This window comes from Podarcis muralis, chromosome 4 (genome assembly GCF_964188315.1).
Source record: "Podarcis muralis chromosome 4, rPodMur119.hap1.1, whole genome shotgun sequence".
Classification (NCBI taxonomy): domain Eukaryota; kingdom Metazoa; phylum Chordata; class Lepidosauria; order Squamata; family Lacertidae; genus Podarcis; species Podarcis muralis.
In genome coordinates this window covers 6655162-6671635 of record NC_135658.1, presented here as the reverse complement: position 1 = coordinate 6671635, position 16474 = coordinate 6655162, and the positions used below count along the sequence as shown (strand labels likewise).

Sequence of the window (16474 nt, the reverse complement as noted above, 5' to 3'; positions counted from 1 at the left end):
AGATCGGACGGCCATCTGCCATGGATGCTTTAGCTGAGATTCCTGCATTGCTGGGGGTTGGACTAGATGACCCTGGGATCCCCTCCTATCTCTCCACTCCTGAATTCTAGGAGGAGCTTCCTTGCCTCCTGCAAAGCCCTTTTCTCTCCAAGCTCTTCCTCTGGTTTCTGGCCAAGGGAGGAAGATGCTCAGAGTCCAGCCAAGAGCCTCACCCCCAAAAGGATATCTGGGCATTGGCGTAGCCAGGGGGGCAGCTGCCCCCTTAATCCATAAGAAATAATAATAATCTGAGAGAGGGCTGAGCTGGAGGGACTCCGCTTGGCAAGGGAAGTGAGCAGCCTTCCTAGAGAGGCCAGGAAGCAAGAGGGGGCCAGGTCCTCCAGAGCCAAGGCCCCTCCCTCCCCAGTCCTTTCCTTGCTTTGGGGTCTCTCCTGCAAGGGCTGCCTCCCTGTCCCCTCCTGGGATCTGGTGAGTCTCCTCTCTTTCCCCCCAGAGGGTGCAGTGGGGAGACGGGGGGGGGGGGTCCCAGGGCTGCAGCAGGGGAGGAGGCCTGGGGGGCCTGATCAGGGAGGGGCCAGGTCTGCCACGCTCTCCTTCCTGCAGATCAGAGGATCCCAAACTCATCTGGCCCTCCGCCCCCCCCCCCTTCAGAAAAGATCTCCCTCCTTTAAACAAAGAAGTCCCTGGGACATTAACTCTGTGTAACATCACTCAGCCTCATTGCACAACAGAAGAAACATCTGCAAATGGTTTTCCAAAGCTGGACGAGGAGGTGAACTAGCCCCCCCCCCCAAAGAACAACGGGGAGGAAGGAAGGTAAAGTGGGGAAGAAAGGCCAGGAACAAAGAGAGGGATCCCATCTCATAGTCTGCCTGCTGCATTGCGGACCAGTTTCCCAGTCGTCTCCAAGGGCAGCTCCCCACGGAGGCCACTGCAGCAATCCCCTCGCACCCAGAGCAGGGCATCCCAGGACCACATCCTCTCTGTCCCAAAGGGATTTTGCTGGCAAAGCAGCCGGAAATGGGCGCTGCTACTCACTGACCCTCCTGGGACCTTGGCATCAGTGGCTGTGTGTGTGTGTGAAGCTATCTAACAAAATAATAATAATAATAATAATAATAATAATAATAATAATAATAATAGTAACAATAATAATAAATTACCCAACTAAATATCAAGGGAGATGTCTTTGGCCCCCAGGGGGTTGATTAGATACATACCTGGCCCTCAGAGCAAATAAAAAGGGACCCCACCCGAGGAGTCTGTCTGGAGAGCGGCAGAGAGTCCAAGTGCAAGAAAAGGAGACAGAAGCATGGGAGTGGGGGGGGGAGCAACTCCTGAGGACCCCCGGGTGAGGACCCCACTAGACCCACAAATGACTCCCTTCTCAGTCGGTTCTGCCTTCATGCATTGACTGGAAGGCTGCAGAAACCAGGTTGATTAATCTCCCAGAAATCCCTTCAGTTGCCTCCACATTTTGCATTGCTAAAAGGCGAGAGACTTATTTCTTCTCCTCTTCCTGCTCTTTCTTTTCAAAAAGATAGCTCACGGTCTGGGATGCGGTACAGTCCAGCCCTGGTTCCCAGCAAGACTCATCCATGCTTCCTCAGGGAACCATTCCCCCCCCCAACCCGTCCTACAAATTCTGTAACAGAACAATGTATTTGCTTTGTAGGATTTCCTTGAGCTTTTCATTACGACGGGCAAAACTTGTCAGAAGGCCAAAGTATTTCTTCTGATCTCTCAGAGGCTTTCTGAGAGCACAGATGGATGAGCGAGACTCAGCTGGCCTTGGAACTGGAAGAGGCCCTGCTAACCAAACTGGGAGCAGTGGGGGATTCTGGGAAAAACCAGTGCAGAAGATCATGGGTGAGGAGGATACCCTCCGTTTAGAGGTGCAGAGCCAGCAGTTGAGGCAGTTCTGCTGCCAGGAGGCCAAAGGACCCCGAGAGGTCTGCAGCCGACTCAACCACTTTTGCCACCAGTGGCTGAAGCCGGAAAGGCACACGAAAGCTGAGATGCTGGACCTGGTGATCTTGGAGCAGTTCCTGGCTGTCCTTCCCCCGGAGATGGAGAGCTGGGTGAGGGAATGCGGAGCGGAGACCAGTTCCCAGGCGGTGGCCCTGGCCGAAGGTTTCCTCCTGAGTCAGGCAGAGGAGAGAAAACAGGTGAGAGAGACTTTCCTCTGGATACTCCCAAGGGGCTCCAAACAGGACAGAAAACATCCCATAATGGTCTGCTGCTGGCCCATCCTTTTTCTGGGAAAGCATCCATGGAATGAGATCTCACACCCTTCAAGTCTTTGTCATTCTCTGTCTAATATTTCTCACCATTCTCTGTTTTGAATCCTTGTTTCTTTTTCAGGGAAAGGATCTGTTTGCAGAAATGGACCTGGATTCCTGTGAGGCAGAGAGGCCTCTGTTGGACACCAGAGAGAGGCCGCTGGGTAAGGAGGAAGGTGGTTTTTCTCCATTTGGTCTCATTCTGTTTGTTTTCCAACTCATCTCAGGGTTCTTTTCATCTTGTTTTGGGGGGAGACAGTTGGGAAGAAGGGTCCAGAGGATGGGAGATGTATTTCTGCACAACAAACATATGAAATGGGCACAAACATTCAAATGCTCTCAGCAGGTAAAGATTTCTCAAAGGCCCATCTGCAGTTAGAGATGCCCTGTTTCACCTGTGAGAGAAGCAGGCACTCCTGGCGTCCTGCTTACCTTTTGTCTCTTGCAGGTGACAGAATGATGCCGGCAAGACCTCCTGATCCGTCTTTTCATGGGGACAGAAGGGAAGCAGCTACTGTGGAACCAGATCAGGTCAGGGGAAGCTGCCTTGTGGGGACAGAGGCTGAGGGATAGAGCAATGTCATGCACTGGTTGGGGACAGAGGAATGGTGGGAGGATGCACCTGGGGAACCAGGAAGGGAAGATGGCTCAGAGCCGAAGGAGTGGAGGTAGAAGAAGGATTGGCGGCCAGAGGGGGAAGAGGGATAAGCCTGGGAAGAGGAGGTGTCAGAAGCTGAAGGGCGAACAGGGCTTAGTGAGCTGGGAGACTCTGTGGCAGAATGCAGTGCAGAATCAGAGGCAGAAGAGGAAGGAGGCGAGTGGGAGAGGAAGGTCGAGAGGCAGAGGTGAGTCAGGATAAGTTAGAGCCACTGGTGGCTCCCTCTCCTTTTCTGCCCCCCCATTCCTACCCCTCTCCATGCCCCCATGAACCCCTGGAATTTGGCTCTAGGGCATTGGGAGGGAACTCCCCAGAACAACTCACAAGGAGAGGAGAAAGTGGACCGTTCCATCAGGCAAACTGGAATTCTTGCGTAGGCAGAATGACCTGGAAAACACAAAGTGGAGTACAACCTATTTGCACAAAGACGAATTCCCATAATTAAAAATTAGAATAAAATAAGCATCCATAAATAAAATGTGCAGCAAAGCAATCCTATTGAAACAGCTCCCCTGCGTGAGTGCCTGAGGGCCCTGCTCCTGCCACTCACCACCTGGCCCAGGGCGGGGCCTGAAGCCTCATAAGGACGGTTGCTGCTGCTGCTGCTGCTGCTGCTGCTGCTGCTGGCCAGGAGGACTCGGAGCAGTGCAATGTTCTTTTTAAAATGTTTTTTTAAATTTTCTATTTTCCTTTTTGATTACCGTATTTTTCGCTCTATAACACGCACCTGACCATAACACGCACGTAGTTTTTAGAGGAGGAAAACAAGAAAAAAAATATTCTAAACGAAACAGTGGATGTATGATTTTTGTGGTTCATGCTGTGGCCACAGACATGTGATCTGATGGTGAGTTTGGGGTGACCCAGTGCAAAAATCCTGAGGATCCATGTGGATCCGTGCTTTGTAACCACGTTTTAAGTGGGGAGGGAAGGAAAAGCACTCAATGGACAAGGAGCACGCGTGGGGGGTGTGGAGAAGGAGCTTTTCTGTGAGCTGAGCGGGGAGGGAAAGAACACTGTTGCTTTAAAGGTATACTTAAGGTATTTGCCCTGTGGCTGGGGTTTTTTTCCATTTAACAGTTTGCAGCCTTTTAATTCTGCTCCTTGTTTTGAGGCAGAATAGATTTGAGCAAGTGAGGAGGACTTGGATTGCAGGGGATTCGCCATTAGCTGTGTAAAAGCCCTCCTCCTTGCAGCCTGAGTGATAAGCAGCCACCAGCAGCAATAGAATGGAGCACAAAAAAGCGGTAGGGGCACTAGGACCCAGACAATGCTCAAATCTATCCTGCCTGAAAACAGCTGAGAAGCGGGGGATAGCCTTTTTTTTTACTTCCTGGTTTTCACTGCGCTAGTGGCTCAGAGCTCCAGGTTGGTTTTTTTGTTGTTGTTTTTTGCTGCTGGTTGCTTAAATTTTATCCTTCCTGATCCAAGCCCTCCTGTCCCTCTGCAGCCTCATTGCTCCGTTTAGAGAGCGCTCGGACCTTTGCTAGCTGAGGCTGCAGCAGCTGTTGCTGGCTACTTTAAAAGCGCTTGCTGGCTTTGAACCGCCTGCCTTCTCCCGGCTCGCTATGGCTCCCGTCTGTCCCTCCTCCCCTGTAAGCGGCTGCTGCCCGCTTTGCTGCCATGCCTCTCCTTCCCTCCCTCCTCCTCGGCTCCTCCCCCTCCTCCTGGCTGCAAAGCAAGCAAAGCTAGAGCCGTGCAAAGCCCTGCAAGCGGCTCCCGCTTTGCTTGGCTGACGGTAGCCACGGCTCCGATCCAGTGCATTCGCTCCTTAACATGCACAGGCATTTTCCCTTACTTTCTAGGAGCAAAAAAGTGCGTGTTATGGAGCGAAAATTACGGTACTTTTTTTTGTGGGGTGGGGGTGGGGGGGATGTTAAGACCAGAGCCTGTCATTACAGAGGAGGCAGGTTTAGTCGTTGTTTGAGGACTATCCCTGCCTCTGGGTCTGGTCCTGACTGGACGGATACTAGAATCAGCAAGGGATACATGACCTGAAGGTGCTGCTGTTCAGTGCCAAGTCAATGATTCATAAAACCACTGCCATCCATGACTTGATCATGGATGGAGGACTTGACCTGGCATGTGTAACAGAGACTTGATTGGCTTAAGCAGATGGGCCCTCTTCGATTGCATGGAGCCCACTCAGCCCTGTGGTTTTCCATGGATCTGAGGGCAATGAAGAGCTATCCATGGAAGTGCAGGTCAATTCTGTGTCCAGGGCGGCTGTGTATCAGCTCCATCTGGTCCGCAGGATGAGACCCCACCCACCCCGAGCTTGTCTCACCAGAGTGGTGCATGCTCTGGTTATCTCTCGCTTGGAATACTGCAATGCGCTCTATGTGGGCCTATCTTTGAAGGTGACCCGGAAACTACAACTAATCCAAAATGCGGCAGCTAGACTGATGACTGGGAGTGGCCACCGAGACCACATAACACTGGTCCTGAAAGACCTGCATTGGCTCCCAGTATGTTTCCGAGCACAATTCAAAGTGTTGGTGCTGACCTTTAGAGCCCTAAATGGCCTTTGTCCAGTATACCAGAAGGAGCGTCTCCACCTCCATCGTTCTGCCCAGACACTGAGGTCCAGCGCCAAGGGCCTTCTGACGGTTCCCTCTCTGCAAGAAGCCAAGTTACAGGGAACCAAGCAGAGGGCCTTCTTGGTAGTGGCACCTGCCCTGTGGAATGCCCTCCCACCAAATGTCAAAGAGAAAAATAACTACCAAACTTTTAGAAGACATCTAAAGGCAGCCCAGTTTAGGGAAGCTTTTAATGTTGAATAGATTATTGTATTTTAGTGTTTTGTTGGAAGCCGCCCAGAGTTCTGGCTGGGGAAACCCAGCCAGATGGGCAGGGTATAAATAAATTATTATTATTATTATTATTATTATTATTATTATTATTATTATTAACAGGAAAGAAACAATAGAGCATTGTGTAGCAGATCATATTTCTGCTGTCCCTTTTTCTTTTAGGATCCAGTGTTCTTTGAAGATGTTGCTGTTCTTTTCACGGATGAGGAGTGGGCGTTGCTGGATCCTGACCAGAGAGCTCTGCATAAGGACATCATGGAGGAGAATCGTGGGATCGTGGCCTCTCTTGGTAAGGCTCCCTGTGGGATCGTCATATCTGCCTGGAAATTTAAAAAATACCTCTATGGGACCAACCTCATCTATTTTCACAGAGCTCAACAGCGCCCCCTATAACACCTGGGAACCTAACACCCCCACAATAAAGAGTAAATTACAGTTTTTTCTTTGAACAATCTTTCTCAAATTATTCCTTTTACTACCACAATTGGGCTGGTCTCAACTTCCCAGGCCATCTTCAATGTCAGCTTCAGAATTGTTAGGAAAGCTAAGTAGTTTCAGATTTTTGTTTTTGCTCCTGTCAGCCTTGGGTTGACCAAAGAGACAACTGGCAGCGAAGCTCAGGTGCTGCCAGCCAGAGAAGAAGCAAGCCTAGGGAGAGGAGAGTTAGCAGCGGAAGGCAGAGAGGAGGGGGAGATCAATTGTAATCTGAGCTCTGAACAAAGGGGAGAAGAAAAACAGAGACAGAGTGACAGACTGCTGTGTGAGAGCTACAGGAGTGAGTCAGACGCTGGAATGCAGGAAGGTCTCAGAGGTCTAATCTCAGAGGTCTGAAAACTGGTCGAGACGCTCTAAAGATACTGGAAGAGAAGGTGGGGGCTTCCGTGCTAGGGAAGGGGGAGGAGCTCAGTCCGGGCAACTCCATCTTGTGGGGAGGACGAAGAGTAGAGAAGCTCCGTCCAAGTTTGTTGTTTTAGCAATAAATCTGAAATTATTAACAGCCAGAGTCGTCTCACGTTTGTGGGAGAGACCAAGCCATAACAAGGACTGACATTGGAGATGGAGGGGATGCCATGACTGGGCCAAACAAAATCCATCCCAGAGAAGAGCTAGGCTTATGGAATCTCAGGTAGCAGTAGCAGTGATGAGGATGAGGATGATCATACAGTGGTACCTCGGTTTACAAACTTAATTTTTTCCAGAACAGGTACCACTGTAGTAATAATATTTTTTTGTAATGGCTTGGCTCTCCCACAGAAGCGAGACACCAGCAGTAATTATCTCAGGTTTATTGTTCAAACACATAAATCACTCCGGAGCTCTTTCACTCCGTGTCTGACTTCAAGTTTGCAGTTGCCAAGTCTAAACTCCGCCCCTTCCTCTTCTTCCAAGAGGGGAAAAAACCCTTTCGCTTCCCCTCTTTCCCCCTCCTCTCACTGACCTTTTCGCGCCTTCGAGTTTTTGGGCTAGCCATTCCTGGCCTCTCCTCTTCTGTCTCTGAGCTAAGATTCGTATTTTGTGGATCTTTGCTATCTGCTGCCTGCTCTCTGTTCTCTGAAGCTCTGCCACTTGGCTGCCCCCCCTCCCTCTCACATTCCAGTGTCCTTATCTCTCTTTGCCTGCTTTCATACATTCCAGCTTCTGTCAGCTCTGGAACAATTTTATTTCTACCCTGCCCATCTGGCTGGGTTGCCCCAGCCACTCTGGGCGGCTTCCAACACATATATAAACATGAAACATAATAATAATAATATTAATATTAATATAATAATATTCTGATCCCATATAAAAAGAACATTAACTTAAAATGAACAACTTATACTGGTGGCCAAAATTGTGGAAACCTTTTGTGAAAAGTGTATTTCTGAGGTTTGATTGCTCATAACACCACTTTTGTATGGAGTAATACCATAAAATTATATAGCAATGGAAAGATAATTTAATGTTGAATGTAATGTAATGCCTTTTATGAAGGAGTATTTATTGGAACAGCAGTCATAAAGAAAAAACGTGAAACCTTTGGTAACCATTGGTAACCTTTAGCTTTCATTACGGCCTTACAACGCCTTCACTTGAAGTGAACCAAATTTTTAGTTCTGCAGCTGTAAGAATGTGAAACCAAGACTGAATTATTGCCTCTGTTAATTGGGCTTTATTGCTGGATTGCTTCTAACAAAGAATTTTCTTTAGTTGACTCCATAGATTTCTGATTGGGTTAATGTTTGGGCTATTCCCAGGCCCTTACGGCAGTGGAATAGGATTATCTTGAAAGCACCGTTTGCACACAGCAGCAACAGGACATGGAGCTGAATCTTGTTGAAATAGACAAATAAATAAATAAATAAATATGGTTCAGTATCTGTGAAAGATCACCTGCGGAATGCTTCAGTTTGGGCTAAAGTATTTCATTTATGTATTTTGGGGCATTTACATTCCCATTAAGGACGCAAATTCTGCCCACACCTTTTGCTGCCATGCAACCCCAGATCATCACACTGTCTGGGTGTTTCATGGTCGGTGTAATGCAAGTAGGATGTAAATCTTCTCTGATTCTTCTCCTCGCGTATTTCATGCCATCACTACTAAGCAAGGAGATTTGGCTCTCATCCCTCCAAATAACACTGTCCCATTGTTCCACTTTCCACTTAACAAGGGTTTAGTCATGGCGTGGTGTAGTGGTTAAGAGCGGTAGACTCGTAATCTGGTGAACCGGGTTCGCGTCTCCACTCCTCCACATGCAGCTGTTAGGTGACCTTGGGCCAGTCACACTTCTTTGAAGTCTCTCAGCCCCACTCACCTCACAGAGAGTTTGTTGTGGGGGAGGAAGGGAAAGGAGATTGTTAGCCGCTTTGAGACTCCTGAAGGGGAATGAAAGGTGGGATATCAAATCCAAACTCTCCTCCTCCTCCTTCTTTTTCTTCTATCTTTTCAAGCTTTGCTTGAGAGATAGCAATGGCTTTTTCCTTAGAACTCTAACATTTAGAGCAATCATTGCACTCAACTTCACATTACATTGCGCCATGTCATTTTGTATACACCCAGATGATATTCTTCTGTCATGTAGGGACAGTCTCTCTATTCTTCGATCGTCACTTGCCTTTGTGCACCTTTTCCTGCCTTTACCAGTTAAGTTGGTTAAGTTTTCCCCAATCTTTCTTCTAATTTCTTCATAACTGTAGCCCTGTTCACTTAATAGTACAATTTTACATCACTTTCTGGGTGACCAGTCAACTCTTTGTGCCATTTCTTTAATTTTATTATGTTTTTCAACCTCACTAAATGAAAGAAGACAGAAAACCAACCAACTTGTTAGCAATCACGTAACACACTGACAAAAGTCAACCTAAGCAAGTTGTGCTTCCTTTTTCTGGTTATTTGGCTATAATGTTTCATAGAATATGGATAATTAAACCAACTTTGTTGAATTGCATTCTTGATTAAATTATCTTTCCATTGATATATAATTTTATGATAGTACTCCAAAAGAAGCAGAGTTTTGAGCCATCAAACCTCTGAAATGCACTTTTCCCCAAAAGGCTTCTGCAATTTTGACCACTACTGTATATCAAACAAAGCAACATTCAACAACACATCAGAATCTCATAATAGATATGTTGGTTAATGACAAACAACACAGGTAATGAACACCCCCCCCCCCCGAGCTCCCTTCAGTTGTTCTCCATTTGTTCATGAGTGTCTAACCCCTTTTTGTCTCCATTGCAGATTGTAATGAATCGGAAATCGAGAACAAAGGTGACCACGATAAAATCCCCAGAGAGGAGAAGCCACGTAAAAATTTAGTGTGTGGAGAAAGCTGCAGTCAGAGCTCCCATTCCACTTCCCATCAACAAAATCTCATTGGAAAGAAACCATATCAGTGTGTGGAATGTGGAAAGAGCTTCAGTAAGAAGGACAGTCTTACTTCCCATCAAAGAATTCATACAGGGGAGAAACCCTATCAGTGTGTGGAATGTGGAAAGAGCTTCAGGAGGAAGGACATTCTCACATTTCATCAAAGAATTCATACAGGGGAGAAACCCTATCAGTGTGTAGAATGTGGAAAGAGCTTCAGTCACAGCTTCAGTCTCACTTCCCATAAGCGAATTCATACAGGGGAGAAACCCTATCAGTGTGTGGAATGTGGAAAGAGCTTCAGTCACAGCCACAGTCTCACTTCCCATAAGTGAATTCATACACGGGAGAAACCCTATCAGTGTGTGGAATGTGGAAAGAGCTTCAGTCACAGCTCCAGTCTCACTTCCCATAAGCGAATTCATACGGGGGAGAAACCCTATCAGTGTGTAGAATGTGGAAAAAGCTTCAGTCAGGGCTCCACTCTCACTTCCCATCAAATAATGCATACAGGGGAGAAACCCTATCAGTGTATGGAATGTGGAAAGAGCTTCAGGAAGAGCTGCGATCTCACTTCCCATCAAATAATTCATACAGGGGAGAAACGCTATCAGTGCTTTGAATGTGGAAAGAGCTTCAGTCACAGCCACAATCTCACTTCCCATCATAGAATTCATACAGGGGAGAAACCCTATGAATGTGTGGAATGTGGAAAGAGCTTCAGGAAGAGTTCCCATCTCGCTTCCCATCAAAGAATTCATACAGGGGAGAAACGCCATCAGTGCATGGAATGTGGAAAGAGCTTTAGTCACAGCCAGAGTCTCACTTCCCATCACAGAGTTCATACAGGGGAGAAACCCTATGAATGTGTGGAATGTGGAAAGAGCTTCAGGAAGAGCTCCTATCTCACTTCCCATCAAAGAATTCATACAGGGGAGAAACCCTATCAGTGTGTGGAATGTGGAAAGAGCTTCAGGAAGAGCTCCGATCTCACTTCCCATCAAAGAGTTCATACAGGGGAGAAACCCTATCAGTGTGTGGAATGTGGAAACAGCTTCAGGAAGAAGGACCAACTCACTTGCCATCAAAGAATTCATACAGGGGAGAAACCCTATCAGTGCGCGGAATGTGGAAAGAGCTTCAGGAGGAAGGACCAACTCACTTGCCATCAAAGAATTCATACAGGGGTGAAACCCTATCAGTGTGTAGAATGTGGAAAGAGCTTCACTCAAAGCTCCAAACTCACTTCCCATAAAAGAATGCATACAAAGGTCGGGAAAACCATTATACAGCTTTAGGAGCCAAGAAATCCGCACCTTTATTACCTGGCCTTTGGCTGATTGACATCTACTGCGTTTTGAACATGTGGTATTTTGTGTTTTCATGTTGTAACCATCCTGAGACCTGTAGGTATAGGAATAGGTGCCAATGCTTAAAGACCTAGGCGTCTCTCCCCCCCCCCCAATAAAATATTTAAGGAGGCCTGTGAGGTTTGCCCTCCTAGGCGTGTGACATCATACTGGGTCATAAGGAAAGGGTTAACTAAGTGTAAAATGATTAACCAATAGGAACCCAAGGGGAGGAGTTAGAGTTGTTAGGAAGTGAGGCTGGAGTTAGAGAAGGGAGAGGGAGGATAAGTCTGTGGGTTGGGCTAGTTTGATGCGAGAGAGTGAGAGAATCTGTTAAGAGGAGTCAGTTAAACAGTTGGGATAATCAGAAGGTATTAGGAAGGTATAGGCCGGTAAAGAAACTAAGGTTAAGAAACTGACAAGAAAAATTATCTGAAACCATAAACTTGTTAATGCTTATAAAATAAACTTGTTTATTTGGTTTAATGTTAACAACTGTCTGGACTCAGTGTGTACCCGAGAGAAATGGGTTGGTGGCAGCGGGGAAGCGATCACAGTGGTGGCACAGGGATCAATAGACCATCAAACGTCTGGGGACCCTGTGTGAACGCCACAAGGCCACCCCCCAGGTTATTTTGGTTTTTTTCCAAATGCAACCTTTTATTCTTCTGCAACTTGCCATACAATTTCTCTTTCAATTTGCCCTCTTAAAAAACAAAAAAAATAAACGCACAGAGGAGGAAAACAAAATACAAGAAAATACAAATGTGGACAGGTCCCATCTTTACTGGCCAAACTTGGGTCCCCAGCAGCTCCCGGACTACAGTTCCCATCATCCCTCCCCATTGGTCCTGCTACTTAGGGATGATGGGAGTTGTAGTCCAAAACCAGCTGGAAACCCAAGTTTGCTTTAAAGGGAAAGTAGGCTGGCCCTGTGACACCCTCTGCTGGCCAAAAGCACTGCCCCTGAATGTGAACCGCCCCCAGTACTCCTAATTGGAATTTATAGAGCGCAAAACAGAAGTTTGATCGGTACTTCAACCTCTTGGGAGCTTCTAGGCGCTTTCTGCACCACCTAGAGTACCCACAGAATTGTGGCGTCTACTGGCAACACACACAGGAGAACAAATGAAAGACTAACACAAGGGGCAGGGGAAAACCTGGAAAGGGCCATACCAAATGGACCTCCGGTGTGAAGAGGTCACTTTCCCCACTGCTGAACAATGCCACAGGTAGAGGAGATGGCATGCTAAAAGTGTCTCTGGGGCAAGGGGAGCTGCTGGGAAATTGAACTACGGGCTCAAAATATTACTGTTTTAAAAGGCAGCTTCCTGGCAGCTCTGCATCACCTGGAGCAAGAGATCTTGTTCTGGCTCCAGCAAAAGTCAGGCTGTCAGTTCCTCACAACTGAGAGTCCCGGCAGCGGGGAGCAGGTCTGAGGGATCCTCTCCCTCATAGCAGTCAACTTTTCCCTTTTGTTGCGAGGAATCCTATTCAGAATAAGGGAATTTCCCTTCAAAAAAGGAAAACGTTGACAGCTATTCTCTCCCTACTCTTGTTTCCTCCAATACTCACCATTGCTGGATGACGAAAGCCTGTGGCACATCTTCAAGAAGAGAAAAACAAGTAATAAATGAAATAAGCGAAATAAGAAACTGAGAAAATAAGAATCCACTGTTTGCCTCGCCTTGTCCTCCGTCAACTGACACCAACTGCTCTCTCCTCCACTCGCCTCACTGCTAACCCAAAATGGCCGCCTGCAAGTCTGTGGTCCATGTCACCATAGCAACCCCCCCTCACCTGGACCTGGTCCCACCTGGCTCCACCTATTGGGAGATGATCTATAATGAAATGAAAAAAAGGTTTTAAGATAACCTTTGTTAAAAGACCAGAAGCGTTTTTATTAGGTATTTTAGGGCAGGATTTACCAAAAATTAAGAATAATCCATTCATGTATGTGACAACAGCGGCCAGAATTTTACTAGCTCAAAGATGGAAAGGCGATGAAATACCAGAGAAAGAACACTGGCAAGAAAATTGATGGAATACGCTGAAATGGCGAAGCTAACTGAGAGACTTAAAGATAAGGACAATAATGACTTTTTAAAAGATTGCGAATCTTTTACGATGTATATACAGAAACAATGCATAGAAATGAACTCACTGGCAGGATTTGAGTAATGGAAAAATACAAACAGAAAATGCAATTATGAGGTAAAAATGAGAAGGAAGAGACAAATGTTATAACCTTCATTTTAATATATAAGGAATACAAATTTATTAGCAAAAGAAACAGAGGTGTTATAAACTAGGAAGGGAAGTTGAGGGAAGTCGCATGGGGGCGGGGTGTTAATTGAAATTGTAAAATGAAATTTGAATGTTTGATTATGTTAAAATTTCTTTAATTAAGTTATATTTTTTTTAAAAAAAGGAAAGAAAAGCAATGACTCCTCTTACTTAAGGGCCCCATATACCTCATGGGACACCAGAGCAGATTCCCTTGTTGCTTTTTTGAGTCAACCAGCAATGGGGGTTGCATTTCCTTATTTCCAGGAGGGCTGTTGCTAAAGCACATGACATGCTCTTCACACTTAGCTATCTATTAGGAACACAGGCACAAATTATTGTGTGTGTGTTTGTATTTGCAAACTACCCCAGTCTCTGAGCGGTGAGATTCCAGGGGTCCCAGGCGCTTTCCCATCTTCGGTTTCCTTGGAACGAAAGTCAGCAGAGACTGTGGCGTCTTTACGATATCTAGTTTTATTTACTCACATACACAACCGGAGTGTAGGACGGAGGGGCTCACAGCATCAACACCCGAACAGATCTTGCTTCTCTATTAGTCGCAGCTTTGGCTCCGGCACAGAGCAAGCTGGTTTTGGGGTTTCCCACAACTCTCTCTGGGTCTTGCTTTCCTACCTAGCAGCCAGGTAGATGGGAGGGGGGAGGACAGGCCTCCCCCATTAGCTGCAGCTCTTGCAACCCAGCTCCTTTGTTGGGGATGCTGAGGAGGACACTCTATGGCCAGAGAAGGCCCTTGTTTTGCCAAGAAACTTGTCTGTGGGAATCGTGCATCCATAATGCTATGGAAAGGGTGAATGTCTTCTAGAATTCTCTGGTGTCACCAGAAGAGGAAGCCGTTCTTTTCAGTTAGGTCTGTTCTCAACTGCAGAGGATGAGTAGCCTTGGGAGTCTCTTGGGGAGATGGAAGTGATGGAAGGACTGAATCCATGAAGGAGAGCTACTTGCTGTGAGATGGGGGGAACTTCGGGCAAAGGCCAGCAGAGAAGGGATGCTGTTGGCTGCTGGTTTCTGTTTCTCCCCACTTTCCCAAAGGGCGTAACATCGGAGGTCCTGCGGGAGGAAAGAGCGTCTCAGGGTCAGGGGCCAGTCTGGGCCAAAGCGGCCCCCACTGCCCTCACCACAGAGTCCCTGGCACTCCTGGACCATGAGGGTTGCCAACTTTGGTTGTGGACCAAATTGGGGGCCAAACTGTCAGTATTTCATTCTCCCATTGCTAGTGTAACATGATACCCATGTTTACACCTTCTGTACTGTCTGTGTAAGAATGGAAGTCAGTCTGTAAATCACTTCCATCCTTTGTTTTCTTTTACTCTGACCGAGGAGGAGACGGCTGTGGAAGACAGCTCACGCCATGTTTCTTTGTTATTTTCCACTGTAAATAAACGTTGATTTCAGATTACAACACAGTTTGCAGCACATCTGCAAAGAGAATGACATGGGGACAGGTGAGTCCGTCCCTGAACACCTGGCAAGGCTATTCCAAGAGTTTTCTCCTGGATTCCAAGTCCTACTACAGGGGAGGAGGGACATCCCAGGCCTTGGGGGCAAATCCTGGCCTCCTCCTACCAGAATGTGGCTCCCCACGCTAACGAAACGCTATTACCAACCTTACGCTATTAGCTATTTCGAAAACGCTATTTCGAAAGGAGAACACTCACCTGATCAATACAATAAATAATAATAATAATAATAATAATAATAATAATAATAATAATAATAATAATATATTTATACCCCACCCATCTGACTGGGTTTCCCCAGCCACTCTGGGCGGCTTCCAACAAAATATTAAAATACAACAGTCCAACAAATATTAAAAGCTTCCCTAAACATAATAACAACCACCATCCATTTTCAGTCCTTTGAATTAGCAATTGAGCATTTCTGGAAAGGGAAATAGCATACTTTTGTATATTAGTATAAAAAGCATGTTTAAGAAAGTATTACTCATTTATGATGAGAATAGGATTTATTTCTTTTGAAATTCGCTGGGTTCCTCCTTGGCAGCCAGTGCGATTGTTTCAGCAGGGCTAGAACTCAGGACCCGCTGCCTTGAGGGACATCTAAGAGCAGTTGGGCAGGGGAAAGGTCTCCCTTGGGAGGTGGTGGACTCTCCTTCCATGGAGGTTTCTCAGCAGAGATCGGACGGCCATCTGCCATGGATGCTTTAGCTGAGATTCCTGCATTGCTGGGGGTTGGACTAGATGACCCTGGGATCCCCTCCTATCTCTCCACTCCTGAATTCTAGGAGGCACTTCCTTGCCTCCTGCAAAGCCCTTTTCCCTGCAAGCTCTTCCTCTGGTTTCTGGCCAAGGGAGGGAGATGCTCAGAGTCCAGCCAAGAGCCTCACCCCCAAAAGGATATCTGGGCATGGGCCTAGCCAGGGGGGGCAGCTGCCCCCCTAAATCCATAAAAAATAATAAGAATCTGAGGTTCTGCCAAGCGAGAGAGGGCTGAGCTGGAGGGACTCGGCTTGGCAAGGGTTAAAAGGAAGTGAGCTGCCTTCCTAGAGAGGACAGGAAGCAAGGGGGACAGGTCCTCCAGAGCCAAGGCCCCTCCGTCCCTCCCCAGTTCTTTCCTTGCTTTGGGGTCTCTCCTGCAAGGGCTGCCTCGCTGTCCCCTCCTGGGATCTGGTGAGTCTCCTCTCTCTCCCCCCAGAGGGTGCAGTGGGGAGACGGGGGGGGGGGTCCCAGGGCTGCAGCAGGGGAAGATGCCTGGGGGGCCTGATCCGGGAGGGGCCAGGTCTGCCACGCTCTCCTTCCTGCAGATCAGAGGATCCCAAACTCACTTGGCCGTCCGCCCCCCCCCTTCAGAAAAAATCTCCCTGCTTTAAACAAAGGAGTCCCTGGGACTTTAACTCTGTGTGTCATCGCTCAGCCTCATTGCACAACAGAGGAAACATGTGCAAATGGTTTTCCAAAGCTGGACGAGGAGGTGGACTAGCCCCCTCCCCAGGAAAGGCCAGGAATAAAGAGAGGGATCCCAGCCCATAGTCTGGCTGCTGCATTGCGGACCAGTTTCCCAGTCATCTCCAAGGGCAGCTCCACATGGAGGCCACTGCAGCAATCCCCTCGCACCCAGAGCATGGCATCCCAGGACCACGTCCTCTCTGTCCCAAAGGGATTGTTGCTGGCAAAGCAGCCGGAAATGGGCGCTGCTACTCACCAAGCCTTGGCATCAACGGCTGTGTGTGAGTTACGTTATCTAACAGAATAACAA

General features: G+C 47.4%; 1 protein-coding gene across 2 annotated transcripts in view; it reads left to right on the top strand.

Annotated features, from left to right (window-relative positions):
- The first annotated feature begins 373 nt into the window (after nucleotides 1–373).
- Nucleotides 374–16474, top strand: part of LOC144327639 (uncharacterized) — a 29681-nt gene continuing 13580 nt past the window's right edge. The window contains exons 1-2 of one of the 2 annotated variants that reach the window (XM_077928047.1): nucleotides 374–468; nucleotides 1676–2168. In XM_077928047.1, coding sequence (XP_077784173.1) covers nucleotides 1767–2168 — 402 coding nt within the window. In that variant the 5' untranslated portion in view covers nucleotides 374–468; nucleotides 1676–1766. Of the gene's footprint in view, nucleotides 469–1675; nucleotides 2169–15802; nucleotides 15889–16474 lie in introns of those variants that run through there. The other variant, XM_077928048.1, reaches the window with a different exon arrangement.